At 54.4% G+C, this 18,262-nt stretch overlaps 2 protein-coding genes across 8 annotated transcripts in view; one reads left to right on the plus strand and one right to left on the minus strand.

The window, feature by feature from the left end:
* Window positions 1-6,641, minus strand: part of TXNDC16 (thioredoxin domain containing 16) — a 41,872-nt gene extending 35,231 nt beyond the window's left edge. For 4 of the 7 annotated variants that reach the window (XR_011096699.1, XR_011096698.1, XM_068682288.1 and 1 more), the window contains exons 1-3: window positions 6,217-6,639; window positions 1,467-1,670; window positions 641-723 (exon numbers count right to left, since the gene is read on the minus strand). Coding sequence is in view for 5 of the 7 variants with exons in the window: in XM_068682288.1 (XP_068538389.1) it covers window positions 641-723; window positions 1,467-1,635 (252 nt within the window). In the remaining 2 variants the exon portion in view is untranslated. Of the gene's footprint in view, window positions 1-640; window positions 724-1,466; window positions 1,671-6,216 lie in introns of all 7 variants that reach the window. The other 3 variants (XM_068682290.1, XM_068682289.1, XM_068682291.1) reach the window with 2 other exon arrangements.
* Window positions 6,642-6,885: 244 nt separating this feature from the next.
* GPR137C (G protein-coupled receptor 137C) lies at window positions 6,886-17,835 on the plus strand. Its single transcript, XM_068682294.1, has 7 exons — window positions 6,886-7,376; window positions 11,697-11,740; window positions 12,481-12,709; window positions 14,326-14,475; window positions 14,913-15,035; window positions 15,142-15,257; window positions 15,866-17,835. Exons 1-7 carry the CDS (start codon window positions 7,008-7,010, stop codon window positions 16,032-16,034), a joined length of 1,200 nt encoding a protein of 399 aa, XP_068538395.1. The 5' UTR covers window positions 6,886-7,007; the 3' UTR covers window positions 16,035-17,835.
* The last annotated feature ends 427 nt before the right edge of the window (window positions 17,836-18,262 follow it).

The raw sequence follows: 18,262 nt of genomic DNA on the forward strand, positions 1-18,262 counted from the left end.
TTGCACGGTATTGAAAAGAAGTGAACTGACCCCTGCCAGCATTCTTCAGTCTGAGCCTCTTCCAGTGCACAAGGCGAGATGGGGTCAGGCAAGTTCCATGCCCTGAGTGAAGCAGCAGGCTGATGCTCTTTTGTGCAACACAGCAGGGATCATATCCTTCCTTGTACCATGGTTAGGGGCACACATCAGTAACCAGGCAATGCCACAAACCATATGCAGCTGCTTGGGAGGTCAGATTAGATCAGCCAGCCAAGCCTGGCCATGAGGATTCCCATGAAAAGGGACAATTTTCAAGAAAAAGATGAGAAGTTAAACGTCTCCTAAACCCACAAATGCAAATCAAAGCTCTGTTTGAAGTGTGGACAACGTAAAGTCTTCCCTGGACACAGGAATCTGCCCCATCCCACAGGCAGAAGGTGTGACACGACCCCCAAGCATGTGTGATGCTTTTGTTTCACAGCAGTGTGCTGTGGTTACCACAAGCTGGGTCAAGAGAAAAATGGGATGCCCTGTGCAGCCAGCACCCCCTTTCCTGCGGGGTCCCACTGCTGTCCATCACCAAGGGCGGCAGAGACAACCTCTGCCCACCCCACAGTCAGCCCTGCAGAAATACCCTGCCCCACTCCTTGTCCTCATTTACCTTCACCACCGAAATGCCATAGTCCTGCAGAGCCTCGACTGAGTTCTCAATCTGTTCCAAGAAGGGCTGGGCACCAGGAGAAACTAAAACAGCAAAAAAAAAAAAAAAAAAAAAAACTGATTTCAATCCTTTCCTCTTGCAGACAAGGCAGCAGGAGAGCAGAACGACACATTTTCTCCCCGGGCCAGGCTCTGCTAGCCTTGCTGGGAGTAATTCACTGCCCTGGGACTGGGGGTCACCAAATTCTTGAGCTAGCTGTGACAAGGGGGAGGGTGGGCATCAGTGTCGCTGTATCTTATGGATGATCCCTGAATCCAGCTGGATTTCTGTCCTCCCCTTCACTAAAGCCACCACAGCTTTATTTTTGATAGCTCTCCACCTCCCTTCCTAACACATCCAGTGTTCATGGGTTCCTCAGCCCACATCCAGGTCTCTGAGAAACCATGCCTGGGGGTCACGGGGGAGCAGAACAAGAAGGAAAAGGTGATGGATCTCCTTTTAATTACATTGGGACGTCCTGTGGAAAAGAAACACGGCACCTTTCAGGGGGTAGCTCCTTACAGGGCATCTGGAAAATTAATGAAGAGGCTGGAAGGAGAGTGTTTAGGGACACAACCAGGACAGATGCCACCCCAAGGCACTTCCACCTGCCAAGGGCACTCAGGAGCTATGCAAACCCCATTTTGCCAGCTGAGCTTGACCAGCTCTTCAAAACAGCTTTGGGTTTAAAGTACTCAGAATTGTCTCCTCGTTATTCCACTTCCATACACACCCCGACACGAGTCTCCTGCAAACCCAGCTGATGTGCATGCTGTTGAATACGTACCGTTAGGGCTGAAGTAAGCCAGGGATGCCCTGCCAGCTTGCAAGCCACCGAAATACTCCTGGGGGCTCAGCTCCTGTAGCAGACTCGTACTTCCCAGCATCGCAATGAAGTAAGCGCAGAAGAGCAGGAATGAGAAGGAAGGAAACCATCTGTCCTTCTGGGCTGGCATGGTTACTGTTGGTAACAGGCACAGGAGAGCCACAACTGCAAAAACAAACAAGCAAAAACAAATAAATAACAAAAAAAAAAAAAACAACACACATATATGAGTGTTTTCTGTTTAGGTAGGTGCAGCACGACTAATTTACAGATGTGACAGCTACACAAACACCTTGAGGACATCACGAACTAGTTACTCGAGCAGCAGGTGATCCACACAACCATGAAAACGACAGCAAAGGCCATTCCCTTTCCCCTGAGTGGTATCTGCAAGCACATGTACCCTCTGTGCTTTCAATTTAGGGCTGTTTTTCTTCCCTCCTTTTTTTTTTTTCTTTTGGAGTCAAACAAAGATGAGAAAACATCTTTTTGTCATTTAATTCCCCTCTTTAAAACCAGGTTCTGCTGCAGCCTGCCCTTCAGGTACCCAGCTTTGCTGCTGAGTGCCCCGCAGCAGGGCTGGTCAACAACGTCCCTGGCCAACAACGAGACAAAGCTGGGATTCAAGCCACCAAGAACATGTTTGCTTTGCATTCCGAGCTGCAGCTGCTTTCCTTAACAAATGCCCCTGTGTACATGGACTGTCATTCCCCCCAGCACCGTGTCAGATGCTGTCAGCTCGTTATCGCTGCCCCGTTACGAGCCCAAACTCAAATGCTTGAAAACAAGCAAAGTCCCTCAGCCTTGCTCCGAGAGCAGGCAGCTGGGGAAAGCCAGGCACGCTCAGCCTTCACAGGCTCCCTTCCCTCCCTCCTGTGTACACGAGGTGCTTGGATGAGGCTTTAGCAGCACGAAGGCTGAGGAAGCAATGAAACCTTTTCACCTGAAAGTCTCTGGTGCTTCCTTACACCTTTCCCAGAGCCAGTCCTATCTGCCCCACTACAGTCCCTCGCCGTCCCACCCCCCCAGCACACACACATCCCACACTTTTCTGGCTGTTCACTCCCAAAAAAGTGCTCATATTTGCTCATCCCATCCCCATTCGTTTCCTCTCACCTCCCCGTTACTCCTTCCTGCCCAGGGGCTTCCCTCTGGGCCACGTCAACCTCTGCTTATCCCTCTCCTCCTCCTCCTTCTTGAACCTGAATTTCCCACCCTCCAGCCCTCTGTTCCTCCCAGCCCCAGTCTCTGGCTCCCCACAGCGATGTGCCAGTCTCAGAGGTGTAAAAAGAGCTCCAGGAGCACTCCCTGGAGGCACAGAGACAGAATGGGAGGCGACGTTTATCACCCATGATCCAGGGAGACTTGGAGCACCTGGGTATTTAGGATTTTCTTCGTGAATTACACCCCATAAATGTGTCCAAGCTGGTAACCTTTGCAAATACGTCTCCAGTCACTGTTCGAGGCAGGAGAATTTGTTGTCAGTCTGTTGTCTGTTCCCTCAGCCTCGGTATTACAACACTATCCACTTGCCCAGCTGGAAATCTGGCAGCGATCCCATCCCCTTTGCTCATATCCTTCCTGCCAGCCTGTGTCCTCCTCCTTCCACCTCCCATTTTGCCCCTAAAATCACTTGTAAGGCCCTTGGGCACATCTCTTAACCCCCGATAAAGCCAGGCCTCACCCCAGAGGTGCAGTCACTGGCCTGCTCTGCCTTCCCACCAACACGGACTGAAACCAGATTTAAGGGCTTCCTCCCAACAAGTCTGGAGCTTTGGGTATTTTATTACAGACAAAATCAAGTCTGAGCACACCCAGCTGTCCCAGGGACCCGACCCCACCAGGGGACGACAAGCAGTCCTCGAAGCACCCCAGGCTTCACGGTGGAGCACTGGAACTGCTCTGCTGGGCACGGGGAGAAAAACCCTGTGGAGAACATGAAGAAAAGCTTGGCCAAATTATATTTTTGGGTTCAGCCTGGGAATCCTGAATGGTAAACATGGGCTGGGGTCCCCTCATCACCCCCAGGACCCCATCTACGGTATTTATTAAGCTGTAGCTTATTTCTTTCAAAGGAGGGTGGTAGGAGGTGTTTTTTAAGATGCACTGGACAAGGTGCAAAAAAACACCAATATAAATATATGTATATAAATACCCTTTTGGTCTGAATATATTACACTACTGCTTCTTCTTCATTTTATCTCATTGTACCAGCATTTTCCAGGCTGCAGAGCCCCCAGCCAGCAAGTTTTTACTCCCTAGGAATATGTTCCTAAAGGATAACAGAGCCACCACGGCCTTTCCTGTGACCATCACTACATATCCAGCCTTTTGTTGCAGCAGGACATTCACTTTGCACCCAGAAGCTTTGTGTTTTTGGCAGCCAGGCCTCCCTGCCTGTCCTGCCCCCCCCAGCAGCAGCTAACCAGCGTGAAGCCCTCCAAACCTGGCCGGCAGTGGGGACACACAAGAACCCCAAATCCACACAGGGCTGACTCAACCCGTGAGCTAAAGCAGGCAAAACTGGCCTGCAGCAGCCTCCCTGGCATGGCTGGATGCCCCAGAACAAATACGCACGCTGCTGAAAAACGCAAGGGAGAGCATAACGTCGGCCAGCCAGCCCCGGGGCTCGTCCTGCACTTTGGACTGTGCAGACAGGATTTCTTTAGGGGATCCAGAAAACTCACAGAATATCCTCTTTGTTTCAGCCTCCTGCTCCCCAAATCACACAAGAATCCCACAGGACACACCTGACTGCCCGGCCTTTCCTAAAGCAGCACGTCGGCCTGCAGCTAGCTTGTCCTAACGCAGAGGCTGTCCCAACAGGTGTACTGTCTGCAAGCCTGTTTTTTCTCCTAAGAAAACGATAAATTGGTTCATCACAGGCACAGAAAGCACCTTAGGGATCCCACTAAAGTGCATCTGGAAACCATCAGCCCATGGCCACTTCGCTGACCAGGGCCTGGGCTGTCCTGAGAGTCTTTAATTCATCAAAGGACCACACAAACTCCACGTGAAATGCCTGACAACTGGTGACATATACTGCTGACAGCTGTTGAAATGCTGCTGATGTCAATAAGCAAAATATTTCAGTCTTTTTTGTCTTTTTTTTTGTCTTTTTATGCATTGGTTTTGTGGAATCCTATGGCTGGGCAGCAATATTGCATTTTCCGCTGCTTTACATTATTTTTCACCACAGGCTTCTCTTCCCTGCCCTCCCTCCAAAAAGTGGCCAGCACCAGCCTTCTCCTAATCAGCTGACGACTCTAAGGTTAATTATCACTACACGCTTTTGCTGGAACAACGAGCTCATGCACTCGGAGGGCAGGCAGAGCCTCACCGCAGCGCTGTTTATCCACTATTTGTCCCCAATCCTTGCTTCAAAGCTGAGTGCTCACAGATTTTCCGTGCGCAGACAAACCCCCTTTTCACCAGCAGCATTTTCGGGAGGCTGCAGGCTGCTTTGCACCCCCTCCGCCACCCGGACCAGAGCCGGCACAGCTCAGGGGACTGGAGGCACATCTGGCACACCAAGGCACGAGATAACGGGGCTCCTCTCCGGCACGCTGACACTTCCCCCAGTGTCCCTGCAGCCTCCCCCCTGCTCTGCGATTTCGGATCCCACACCAGGGGAGGCCCTGGTGTGAGCATATGAGATATGGGGCTGGAATAAGGGGGTGAGGGTGCCCAAAAGTGAGGCTATCGTGACCTACAGGAGCTGTTTTTTGGCACTAGGAGCCTTTTTGGCTTCTCGAGGGTCCTCAACAGGCTGGGAAACGTTCACATTAAATAAAATCCCAGCCTGTTCTCCAGCATGCTTTGTCTCACTGCGACGTGCCCGTGCTGCCCCCCTGCCATGGGACCCCCCTTTCCTGCTGGGGACCCCAGAAAGGGCCCTTCAGGATAATATAAAAATAAAACTCATTTCCCTGAGTTTTTTCACTTTCAGCCCCCACCTCCCAGCACCCCGGAGGACACGCCGCAGCCTCCCAACGGGGCAGAGCTGTCCCATGGCAGTGCACAGCCAACAGCCCATGGTGTGACCCAGCACCCTCCTTGTCCCCAAAGCCCCTGCGGGGCAGCTGGCCCCATGCTGATGGATGGTATTGCTGATGGACAATCCCGAGCTGGCTCAGGGGTGGCACTGTCACCTACCTGGGGTGTCACCTACCCGGGGTGTCACTGTCACCTACCTGGGGGGTCACCTACTTGGGATGTCACCTACCAGGGATGTCACCTACCTGAGGGGTCACTGTCACCTACCTGGGACGTCACCTACCCGGGACATCACCTACCCGGGGTGTCACCTACCCGGGGTGTCACTGTCACCTACTTGGGATGTCACCTACCTGGGATGTCACCCACTTGGGGTGTCACTGTCACCTACCTGGAGTGTCACCTACCCAAGATGTCACCTACCCAGGGTGTCACCTACTTGGGGTCTCACCTACTTGGGGTGTTACTGTCACCCACCTGGGATGTCACCTACTTGGGGTGTCACTGTCACCCACCTGGGGTGTCACCTACCTGGGATGTCACCTACTTGGGGTGCCACTATCACCTACCTGGGACGTCACCTACCCGGGATGTCACCTACCCGGGGTGTCACTGTCACCTACCCAGGATGTCACCTACTTGGGGTCTCACCTACCCGGGGTGTCACTGTCACCTACTTGGGGTGTCACCTACCTGGGATGTCACTGTCACCTACCTGGGTGCCCAGTGTGTAGGCGCCGCTGCTCCCTCGTCCCTCGTCCCCCGCGGGGAGCACGCAGGCAGGGTTCCCGTGCCGCAGCTCGCTGTGGGTGACGGATCGGAGCCTCAGGGGTCTCAGCGTAGGCGATGAGGACACGGAGGGGACTCCGAGCGACGTCCCCAAGCCCCCCCCATGGTGGCCACCCAACCTGCCCCCCCAGCTGCCCTGCTGCCGGGGCACCCCTCAACCTTCCAGGACCTTAGGGGACCCCTCAACCTTCCAGGACCTTAGCAGCCCCCTCAACCTGCCAGGACCCTACGCGACCCCCTCAACCTGCCAGGACCCAGCCCTGTTGCTATGGGGCCCCTTTAACCTGCCAGGACCCTAGCGGGACCCCCCTTCAACCTGCCAGGACCCTTCGCGCCGCCGCGAAAGGCCCGACCACGCCCCCTTATCTCTCGCAACCAATCAGAAACGCGAAACCCCCCTCAGGCCCCTCCCCCAGGGGGGCGGGGGCGAAGCTCAGCGCTGCCAGAGGCCGGCGAGCGGGAGGGCGTGGCCTAGCGGAGAGTGACAGTGAGCGCTGCCCAATCCCCGCTCCTCTTTGCGCTAGGAGGGCGGGGCTAGATCCAGGAAGAACCAATGGGAGCGCGCTCTGCCTCCAGCCACCCCCTCAAATACCGGCGCTCCTCACTCGCTTGGCGGAGAGAGGGCGGGCGGGCAGCGCGGCGGGGAGGGCGCTGCGCGTGTGTCAACAGCTCCATGGCGGTGCCCGCGGGCTCGGTGCCGCCTCCCCCCCGCTCCTTATGAACCCCCCGGCGGCCCCCTCTGAGGGGCCGGCCCCGGTGGTGGCGGCGGTGGAGGCGACGGTGTCCGGCGTGGAGCTGGGGCTGACGGCCGTCCACACGGCGCTGTGCGCCTCCCTCTTCCTCTTCGCCTACCTGCAGCTCTGGCTGCTCCTCTACTACCGGCAGCGGCGGCTGAGCTACCGCACCCTCTGCCTCTTCCTCGGCCTCCTCTGGGCCGCCCTCAGGACCACGCTCTTCTCCTTCTGCCTGCAGGGCTCCCCCAGGGCCCTCCGGCTCCCGCAGCCCTTCGCCCACTGGCTGCTGCACTGCCTGCCCGGCTGCCTGCTCTTCTGCAGCCTCTGCCTCCTCACGCTCTACTTTGCTGAGGTGATTTTTTTTTAATTCGGCGTTTTTCTGCGCTTTCAGGGCATGGGAAAGGGGTGAGGGGGGAGGAGGGGCGCCTGGCGGCTTAAAAACCCCGCTTGGAGGGGTTTTTGAGGGAAAAATGAGGGTTTTTGAGGGAAAAATGAGGGTTTTTGGGGAAATGGGGGTTTTGGGGGAAAAATGGGAGGTTTTGGGGTCGTGGCCTGAGTGCTGAGGTGGGGAGGGGTTGAGGGGCAGCCCCACACACACACAGGGTGCCCCCTGCTCCCCTCCCTGTGTGGGGGTGGCAGCGCCGTGGGTCCCTTCACGAGGCTTTTTTTTTTTTTAACCTTTTTTTTCTCTAATTTCTCATTGATTTCTCTCCTGCTAAGGGCCCGGGAAGTGGCAGCAGCAAGCAGCAGGGGCCTGGAGGGCCGCCAAGCATTACGTCACCAGCCCGGAGCCTCTTCTGCTATTGTTGCTGCGCTCCCTCTGGCCCCTCGCCGCCGCCAGCCCCGCTCCTTTCTGTGCCCTTTGGTGCCTCATAAAAACCCCAAAACCCCTCTGCTTCCCCCCGTAACAGCCTGGGCTGCGGAGCTGAGCCCCTTCCCGGCACAACAACACCCCCAGGACGGCGCTGAGCCGTTTGTTTTTGGTGCTGATCCACGTCCCTCCTCCCCTGCCTTCCCCCATCACTTGTTTTGTGTTTTATCCCCCTTCAGCTTGGTTTTATTCACCCCCCGACCCCTCCTTTTGCTCCCTTCCCCCTCCGAATATTTCCCTTCTGCTCCAGTTTCTCGCCAGCAGCCTCCTGGTTCGGGGACTCGCTTCGTAAACAGGCAGCACTTTTTTTCCTTCCAGCTCCGTCGCTGCTGCTCAGACCCCGCAGCCTCACAAAGGAATCGCTCACAGGCAGCGAAGGCGCTCCGATGCCTCACCGGTGGGGATTATTTCACGTTCCCTAGGACGTCTGCCCTCACACGATACCACGAGGCTCGGGGCTGTGGGGTTGCTCAGCTGTGTGGGTGCTTCCCTGCCCAGCACAAACACCTGGGAGCTGGTGTAATTCTGCCAATATCGGATGCGTTGCCTGTCGAGTGCCAGCAGAATAAGAAATGCTGCATAATATTTAGGATATAATGTCTATAATCCATCCTTACATTGAAGGGAGCCTGAGCTACCCATTTTTCTATCTGGTAGGTGTTTGTGTGTCCCTTAGGAGGCAAGCTCAGCAGGAGATCCCGAGCTCTGTTGCCCCAAAGTGGCTGGATTTCTGTTTTCCGTGAGGCTGCTGGACTTGACAGCAGGTTTACCACCTCGCAGGCTCATTAAAAAGCTCCATTAACGAAAGGCAAATGAGTTCAGGCAGGCTCCCTTCCTGCTGTGGTGGCTGTTTTGCAGTGGACTCTGGCTGGGTATGCCCTGCTTCTCTCTCCTTGCAGACCTAGAGCCAAGGGAAATCCTGTCTGAGGAAATAGGAGCTCAGCATCCAGAGTGGGGAAAAGGATAAAGTGACTTATTTTAATGGGTGTGCATGCTTCCCCACAGAGCAGGGCCTGACACTTGGCTGCCCCGAGCAGCACGGGTGGCCAGCACGTCGTGTCTTGGAGTGATCTCATGGTGGTGAAAGCCAGAGCTTGTGGGATTTGGAGAAAATCCACCTCGATGGACCTTTGGTGCTCTCCTGGCTTCCATTTTAACCAAAAAAAATGGTGATTTTGTTCTCCTTTGCTTGGAGAGCAGGCTGATAAAACTAGCCCATCCTCTTAGCTACCAACACATGGCACCTTTCTGCCAGCTTGGATGTGTTCTTTATTTTTTCCTTAAAGCTCAGGAGGAGCAAGCAAGTGAAAAAAGTAAGAAGCTGCTGTGGAAACACTGAGGATTTAGAGATCTGCTCAGGTGGCTTCAGGCAGGAGGTGCTCAGAGGGCCCAGCAGTTCCCAGCTCTCTCAGGCCAGCTGGCAGCAACCTGTAGGGGAGCACAGGGCTGTCCCTGCTCTGGGGCTGCTGTCCCTGGTTGAAATGCCCTCAGATAAAAGCTGAGGCTGCTTTTGTGCCGGAGGCATGGCCGATTGTCCCTGCTCACAGTGCTGCCTTTGTGGGGGTGCCGGAGGAATGGCATCTGTCGAAGCAGGGAAGGAAAACGGGGCCTGTGCTGCGCTGTTTGCGCTGATCTCGCTCGATTTATGGAGCTCCTTGAGATCAGGGTCTGTCAGAATTTCTCAGCTCTGCTCCCAGCAGGCAGAAGGATGCCCAGGACGCCCCCAGCCCTGTTTGGAAGAGCTCCTCTGCTGCCAGCCGGGCATCTGCTGGAGCCTCACCGCCTCTCCCAAGAGCCTGCCAGCTGCTGCTGCCCCCAGGTCATCACCAAGAGCCAGCATCCATAAATGCAGCCACAACAACCTCGTCCTGACCCTTTCCAAGACCTTTTTGGCATCGCTGCCTGGCCTGGGAGTCAGCAGCCGTGCACAGCGATGAGTAAGGGCTCTGCTCGGGGCTGCTCCGCCAGACTGGCGTGGCCCTAACCCTTCACCTGTCTGGGTCTGAGTGCTCCATCGGGCGGGATGACATCAGCCTCTTTCATCCCAGCTCCTCTAATTGCTCTGGAGCAGACAGGCACGGGGAGAGCATCCAGCCTGGGAGCTGCTTGTCCTCGCTGGGGGCAGCTGCTGAGGGGTCACAGCCTCAAAATGCTCCGTCCTGGAGCTGGTTCCTGTGCTCGGGTGGCTGTGTCAGCAGCCAGGAGGTGACCGTAGGTGCTGGTTGAGGCTGATTCCACCAGGAAATGACAGCTTTCTGCCTCTTTTAGGTCTCTTGTGGCTGGATGCACCACGATCAAGCAGAGGAGCATCTGTAGGTTGGTGTTGAGGCTAAATAGCTAAGAAAAACCCGAGGCTGGAAGGAAAAAGGCAAGGAAAATCCCTGCAGCTGTCCAGCCAGGGCTCTTGATTTGCACTCAGAGGGCAGAGACGAGGAGCTGCACGGGGATGCTGGAGCCAGCACCTCCCTTCTGCTGCCCCGTGGCCTTCCCCTGTCTGTCTGGGGGCTTGCTGCTAGCAGAGGCTGTGGCTGTGGGCTGCTCTTTTGGGAGTCAGAGCCCTGGCACCAGTATCTGAACTGGATTTCCATGCTGCACAGCTGTGTGCCAGACCAAGAGGCTTCCTGGCTGGCTGTCCTGATGCTCCCAAAGCAATTGGATGCAGCCTACAGGCAAGGCAAGGATGGAGGATTCGAGGATTTCTGTCTCAAAGTGCTTCTCCTTCCAAGGCTCAGGTTTCCTCTTGGATGGGCTCAGTGTGCATCACTTTGTGCTTCTGACTGTTGCAAGCCTCAACAACGGGGCAGAGGGCTTCGGGAACTGCTTGGAGTACTTGGCACAGGGTCTGAAGCTGTCCAATTCCTGTAGGAAGGACTTCAAATGCTCGAAACAATCATAATGGAACAGACAGCCCTCAGGTCCCGGAGTGTTGCTGGGAATCCTGGTGGCAGGAGCCTGATTCCAGAGGCTTTGTGGTGCTGAAATCCCAGCAGGAGGAACAGCTGAGTGCCTTGTGAGGGATGGGTGAGTGATCCTTCCCTGCAGCTGCAGCCTGGGAGGTGACAGGGAGAGCTCCTGGAAGAAGTGGAACCAAACCTCCGCACTTGCTGAGATCTGCGCTGAACCCTGGATCTGCCTCGGAGGCTCTGTCCTCCCCAGTTCCTTCGGGATCCCAATCCTCAGGACACGAGCTGTGAGGCTGAGTGTGACCCCGCAGGTCCCTGGGCTGTGGGGAAGGATGGCAGCGCTGATTCCCTTTTGGACAGAGTGTTTGGTGCTCTGGGGAGTGCTGTGGGCTGCAGATCGCTGCCACCAGGTGCCACACACCTCAAAAAGCTGGGCCTTCCACCTCTGGAGGGCTTCTTCCCTCTGAGTTACTTCTCAGGTGTGTTTGGTCTCCAAATACCTGCAGGGTGGAGGAGCTGAGAGCTCTGCATGTCTCTTACAGCATGCAGGACACCACTGGGCTGGTTTGGATCCATTATTTGTCTTGCTGAGGTGGTCTTCTCCAACAGGAGCTCAATCATGCTTGATTTCACTGAAATCCATAAAATTATTCCCTTGAGTCCTTAGTGACAAGGTCTTTAACCCCACACCTATGGGATATTTGGTGTCCGTGCCCATCAGACACCTTGCAAGTCTCTTTTGCAGTGGGTACAAAGCAAGATTTTGTGCTAAGAGGTGCCGTGGTCCTTCAAGATCCCCAGCTGGATGGTGGCTCCTGTTGTATCCATCATCACCAAGCTTAAAGGAGAGCTGCAGGGCACGTTCAGTAATGCTCTGCAATTTTTTTTTTCCCCCTAGGTCATATTCAAAGTGAAATGTGCAGCTGAATTCAACAAGTACAAGTAAGTGGTGCTTTCATGTAATCTTTAGAGGCTGCTTAAGGTGAATTAAGCCTGTGGCATAAGAAATGGGGTTTTTGGACCCCAAAAACTGAACAGAGCTAACGCCTTACTCGGCTGTGCTCTGACAGAGGGTCAGTGTTGCTCCTTGGAGCAGGAATGTGAGCTCCAAGGATGCCAAGGAAGGTGAAACGTGTGCTGCATGCCTCCGTGTGCCATCAGCATCCTGGCGTGGGTGCTGATAGCAAGCTAGGGGAACTCTCGAGGTCCTCCTGAGCTGTCCCACCTCCAAGAGAGGTGTTTGAGCAAAAAGTGGTACACTTCTGTGCAGCACAGGTGCTTCCTGGCCTTTTCCAGGTAATCCCATGGTGGAAAAGGCAAGCTCCAGTGGCTTTCAATAAAGCTGCAGTGGTTGTGATGACTCAGAACGTATCGACTGAAGTTAATGCAGAGCTCGAGCGACACTTAAAATCTGCAAGATAAGAGCCTGACTGTCAGAAGATGAGCCTGGTAACTCATGGCCACTCACAGCTTGTGCTGTAGGAGAGCAGCTCAGACAAATAAATACTCTGCAGACCTGGGCTGTCAGTACAACCACTGGAACTTCCTGGAATGCCCAAATTTTGTAGCATGCCTCGAGTTCTGCTTGCTGGGAGGCCCTCTATCCTGATGAGACTGAAGGATTGTGAAGTATGACTCCAAAACCATGTGATTTAACTGTTTTTTTTCCATCTTCTCTCCAGGGTCCTCTTATATCTGGGCTCCATCCTCACCAGCCTCCTCTTCCTCGTTGTGAACCTGACTTGTGCAATGCTAATCCACGGGGAGGTCCCGCAGGACCAGCTGAAGTGGACGGTCCTCGCCCGTGCCCTGGTCAACGACAGCCTCTTCATCCTCTGTGCAATCTCCCTGGCTTGCTGCATGTGCAAACTGGGAAAGATGTCTTCAGCAAACGTCTACCTCGAGTCCAAGGTAGGGAAAAGCCTCGTGGACTGCCCCGGGCTCCTCTCTCCAGAGCGATGTGCTCCTGTACAGGGATAATGTGCCCTGCATGTTTTAGGGGAAGGTGCCTGCAGTTTTGCTGGCACAACAGGAGGCTTAGCAGCTGCTCATGCTTCTCAGTTTTAGAGGTTTAACTTCAGAACTCAATTTTTAGTTTAATTTTGGGATTCAAATTTGGAAGAGAGGGTTCTCTAAGAAGTAAGATGTAGTTCCTGCAGTGTATTGCCACGAAGCACAGTACTGCTAGCTCTGACATGTAACACCCCTCTCTGCAGAGGGAATCTAGTAACAGTCCAGCATTAGCTGCCTGGATTGTTTAATCCAGAGGCAGTGCTAATGTGTTCTGCTTGAGAGGAGCATCTTGGATGGGAGGAGAAGCTTCTGTGGGCCCTGTCCCACAGCAGAAGGACAGGTGAGGTTCTGAACATGTACAACTCTCCTCCTGCAGATGAAGAGGGTGAACCACCAGCAGCTTCACCTGAGTGGGGCAGCAGGCTGCAATTAAGCATGCACTTAAGAGCTCTTCCCCAATTTCTTCCTCTGAAAAGCCCTCACCCCTAACAAAGGCAGTGATTTTGATTCCCTGCCTGGCGAGAAGGGCAGGCAGCAGTCTCCTGATCAGCCTGGAAGCAGCTGTAGGGCAAACTGTAGGACCTGGGAGCAGTCAGGTGCAGAAGGAAGTCAGCTGCCTGGCTTGGATATTTTTGAACTGCTGCCTTCACAGTAATGCAGCGCCTCGCCTCGTGTGCTCTGAGCCCTTCTGTCCTTCCAGGTGTCAGAGGGACTCCTCAGAGACCTTCCCAGTGTGTCCTCGGGTGAATCTGGGGGTTTAAAGCATTTAAAGCACTGCCATGCCTCCCTCAGGAGGAAGGTTACCCAAAATGTGGGGCTTGTGAAGGCTGTTGGATGCTTTCCTCCTCAGGAACAGGAGAAAGGTGATAAACTTCTTGCAGCAGGCAATGCTAAGCTGCCAGCCTCCTCAAATCCTTGCTCACTTAACCCAGGCATCCAGCTCTAACTGGCTCTGGGCATTAATTAACTTATCAAGCCCTCCTCAGAGCTTTGTGGACGTGGCAGCTTCCTCTAGTTCCATGCCTGGGGCTGCCTGTAGGGCTTTGTTCTTGTACAGGGTGCTATGGAGAAGCCTGCTTCTTCTGAGTACCCAGCTGGACTGCCCGGTGAAGGTTTTTAACACCTTCAGAATGATTCTTCCAAGGAGCAAAGTCTGGGCCTGCTGAGGATGTTAAAAGCAGCAAGATCTGCTTGGTGGCTGTTGGCTGGTCTTGGGGAGGCTGCCAGAGGAAGGCAGTGTGTGTGGGGCCATCTCTGGACCACCGGTTTGGAGCTGGCAAACAACTCCTCAGGTCAGTAAAACCCTGAGGATGATGCTCCTGTGCCTTGAGCCTTTCCTGCTACTCCAGTGAACTCATCACATGAGGAAGCTCTTAACCAGCTCTGAATATTTTAGCAACATACGAATGTTCTAGGGCATTCTAGCCTGCACAGCTTCTCGTGTATTTAAATGGGGGAAATCCAAGCTCTGTAGGAAGGTTTGTCTTAAAGCTGCTTTTTCCTTTCTGTTCCAGGGAACATCTGTCTGCCAAGCTATTCTTGTGGGCTCTGTAGTCGCTCTTCTGTATTCCTCAAGGGCTTGCTATAACCTGGTAGCTGTGGCCATATCTCCAGACAGTGTTCCTGGGCCATTTAATTATGGCTGGGACAACCTTTCTGATAAGGTAAGTCTGTCACCCCGAGTCCAGAGCTAGGAGCAAGGTGAAAGGGCTCCCGTGGGGGCATGTGTAGGGGAAAAGGGTGTTACATGGGGGTGTGTGTTCCTCTGAATCCTTAAATAAGCTGGATTTCTGTGTTCTGAAACCCTGCTTGTTTTCTCCACTGGGGCAAGTGTGAATCTTCCTCCTCCTCCCTACTTCAGGAGGACATCAGCAGAGATTCTCTGTTGTCCTCATCAAGTTCAGTCTAATTCTTCTTTTGGGGGAGAGGAGGAACAAGTCAGCTAGAGCAGAGGAGCAATGTTTAATAAGGATCATCAGGCTCAGAATAAGTTTTCATCAGGATCTCACCGCATTTCTAGTTACCCCGAGCTGTGCCCAGCTCCGGGAGCCGTGTAGCTCTGACAGCTAAGAATTTAGAGACCTCCAACTTCCTTCCACAGGTGCACATGGAAGTGAGCAGCGAAGAATACGTCGTGTTCGGAGTGGTTCTCTTTCTCTGGGAGCTGGTGCCAACAACCTTCGTGGTGCTGTTCTTCCGGGCTCAGAGACTGAGTCAGAACCTGGTAGGTCGGGGCGAGCTGCTGAGGCTCAACACCTCCTGTTTTGGGAGCAGATCTCTAGGAAAGCTGTCAGAAATCTCACTCCTGGCCTTTTTTTTTCCTGTCACAGACTCCAGCAGGAATGGTCAATAGTCACAGTTACAGCTCCAGAGCCTACTTCTTCGACAATCCAAGGCGCTACGACAGCGATGACGACTTGTCGCGGCTTGGGGCCAGAGAAGGAGGGTAAGTGTTGTGCTGGGCGAGTGGAGAAAGCTCAGAACTGTTTTTATTGGGTAAAAGTGATAAGAAGTGGGTATCACACTGTCTGCTTGCAGGTAGAAATGTGCAGTGGTTATATACAGGAGGCCTCATCCAGGAATGCTGATCTTTCCTCAGCTGGGGGATTGGGGCTCCTAAATTACCTCCGGAGGAGTTTTTCTGCTGGGAAGTGAGGTGGTGAAGCCCTGGGAGAGATGTGGTCTCTGGGACAAAGCTCTGCAGGAACATTTGGGATGGAGGAGGATGCTCTGGTATCCCCAGCAAAATTAAAGGGCAACCTGACAGCCCTGGCCTTGCTGCCTGGGGCTCTGAGGTCCTCCTGGCTGGGGTTTTTGTGAGGAGCTGAGAGGTTCTGCCTCTCCTCGACCAATTCTGTAGGACCTGGTGCTCCTTTCTTTGCACCTGCTTCCTTGGGGACACCAACCTGCTCATCCTAACCCACAGACGTGCACCGTGGTCAGTGCTGGGGGCAAAACTCTTCAAACTCTTCCCTGGGCTGCCTGGCGGTGGAGGCAATGTTCAAAACGATCCATCCCTGAGTCCCCTTCTGGTTTTCTGCTCTCTCCTCCCAGCTTGGCCACCCCTCAGTGCTCTGGCTGCTACGGGGCCCTGGCTGGGAACGACAGCTACACGGTGGGTCCCCAGCTCGGCGGGGCTGCAGACAGTGCCCCCTTGCTCTCTGCTGCAGGCGGCTCGGAAGCAAACACCCACCACAGCTCCTGCCCTGCGCCGCAGAACTGAGGAGGCCGCCAGGCCCCTTTCCTCCCAGAAGTGGCATTCGTGTATAGGATTGTAACCTGTCTTTTGTTTTTTTTTCCTCCCCCTGAAGCATCTAACTCATTGACACAAACATTCCACTACCTGCCGCAGCCCTGAGCGGGACTGAGCCGACGGCTGCGGGTGGTGAGCGAGAGAACTGTGACTTTATTAAGGTACCATGTAGCAAAGTGAAGCTGAACTCTCTCTGGAAGCTTATTTTTTTTTTTTTCTTGGTCTGGTCTTCAAGATGTTGGCAGCTAAATGCACCAGAGCTTCCTCACTAGAAAAAAAAAAGAAACATCCAATGCATATTTGCACTTTTTATCTGCACACTTGGAAGGAACGGATCTCGCTCGGACCGCGCCTGGTCTGAGACTGTTCTAGTTACTCTTTTAATTGCACATCCGTCGCTGGGAGAGGCACTGTCTTCCTGCAAAGATGTATTCCGTGAAGTACTCTGCATCCTGACTCGCGTGGGAGCGTGGAGCTCAGTTACCAGTGTTAGGGGCAGGGGCTGGAGCGTGGTCCTGCTCTGACTGCTGGCCCCGGTTGCTGTCCCCATCCTGCCAAGGCTCGTGGGCTCGAAGCATATCCCCAGCGAAGGCCTGTGAGGGTGAGATCGAGTGCTCCTGCTGCTCTTGAGGTGGCTGCCTTGTGCCCAACCCCCGGCTGGTGGCGGAGGAAGAGGGCTGGAGCTGCTGAGAGGGAGGGGATGGGGGGCTGGGGGCTCTTAGGGCTGGAGTTGGCTCAGCAAAACGATGCCTGGGCCTGAAGTGTGTGTGAAATGAGGGCTGCTTCACCTGCTGGGGGTGAGCGTGGTCCTGATCCCTCCTCTTCACCCATTCTGGGGCAAATCTGCCCCTCAGTATTCACTGGCATTTAGCAGATACCCGAAACTTCTACCCTGAGCAAATGTGAACCAGCAGAGCCTGCTGTTGTGCAGGGAGGGGGCAGAAGCTGCTGAAATCTCATCCTTGGGCTCCTTCCCCTCCTCTCCTGGCTCTCTCCTGGGGTGCCACGGAGCAGGCTGTGGCCGTGGGGCTTTGGTGTGCTGGGTCAGGCTGGGAGGAGGCTCAGTCTGACCTTCCCTCGGACCAGAATAGGCAGCTCTGGGAGGTGAGGCTCTGCGTTTCAGGCTGGATCTGTTCCCTGCCATGTCTCTGAGCCCTGTGTGGGGTGAGTAAAGTGGCTCTGGACCCGTGCTGGGCTGGAGGGGCTGCTCCAGGGCTGGTGGCTGCTCTGACCTCTGCTGAAAACGTCAACTGGAAGTGCTGCTGCCCTGCTCGGGTGTCCCAAGCACTGGGGCAGCCCTGGCCTCACTGGTGTGGCCTGGTCACCCCCCCTTTGTCACCCCGTCACCTGCCTTGCTTGCACCGAGCTCACTGTCGCTTGTCACCCCGAGCACCCCCAGCCCCTTGGTGTGGTTTTTGCTGCCCCAGGGAAGGAGCAACCTCAGCTGCTTGGTGGAGAGGGCTCAGATCAGGGCTTTGTGGCACATCCCTGGTGCAGTACTTGAAGCAGAGAGCTCCCTCCCCACCGCCACGGCTCTCCTGGCTGCGGGGGGAGGTTGCTCCATCCCTCACCGCTCGACTTATGGCAGAGCTAAGGGCGGCCCCAGCCCTGCTGCCCTTTTTTTTCTCCTCCCATAAGTCACCAAAGACAGCGAACGACGCTAGCGGCCCCCGGTTCTTGCTTAAATTCCAAAGCACTAGGAGCACTTTAAGTTTTTCTTTGGAGGGAAGGGAGCGTAGTGCAAAAAAAAAAAAAAGAATAATAATAATAATGATGAAATAAATACAAATTCAAGGGCTACAGGCTCATTGTTCACATTGCACTGAAGCACACACCACCAATACGATCTTCCTGGCAGTAGGATCGCAGGTCGGGGCAGTGAGTCGCCTTGCTGATGTACTCGTGAGTGACTGGCAAAAGTGTTTTGGTTTCCCTCGTTTGTATGGCTGGCCGTTAATTTCCGAGCTCTGACTGCTCCCCGTGGGGTCGGGCTTGTGTTTTACCGAAGTAATTTATAGCTGAGAAAAGTACAATGACTTTTTTAATGCATAGTTGCCTTTCATTAAACTTTTTTTTTTTTTTTTTTTTTTTCCTTTTCTCTTTTCGGTCTGGTTTAACAGCGTGTTGGCTTCGCAGGCAGGCAGCTGCTGGCTGCAACAGGAAGCTGTGGCCGATGAATGTACCTATTTGTTCTTCAC

Source organism: Anas acuta, chromosome 5 (assembly GCF_963932015.1).
Source record: "Anas acuta chromosome 5, bAnaAcu1.1, whole genome shotgun sequence".
Classification (NCBI taxonomy): Eukaryota; Metazoa; Chordata; class Aves; order Anseriformes; family Anatidae; genus Anas; species Anas acuta.

What these genes read in the sequence shown, in the direction of transcription:
- GPR137C (XM_068682294.1), top strand. Translation starts at nt 7,008, where the DNA reads ATGAACCCCCCGGCGGCCCCCTCTGAGGGGCCGGCCCCGGTGGTGGCG. An exon ending in TCACGCTCTACTTTGCTGAG is followed by an intron (nt 7,377 to 11,696) that starts GTGATTTTTTTT and finishes TTTTCCCCCTAG; the next exon opens with GTCATATTCAAAGTGAAATG. An exon ending in ACGTCTACCTCGAGTCCAAG is followed by an intron (nt 12,710 to 14,325) that starts GTAGGGAAAAGC and finishes TTTCTGTTCCAG; the next exon opens with GGAACATCTGTCTGCCAAGC.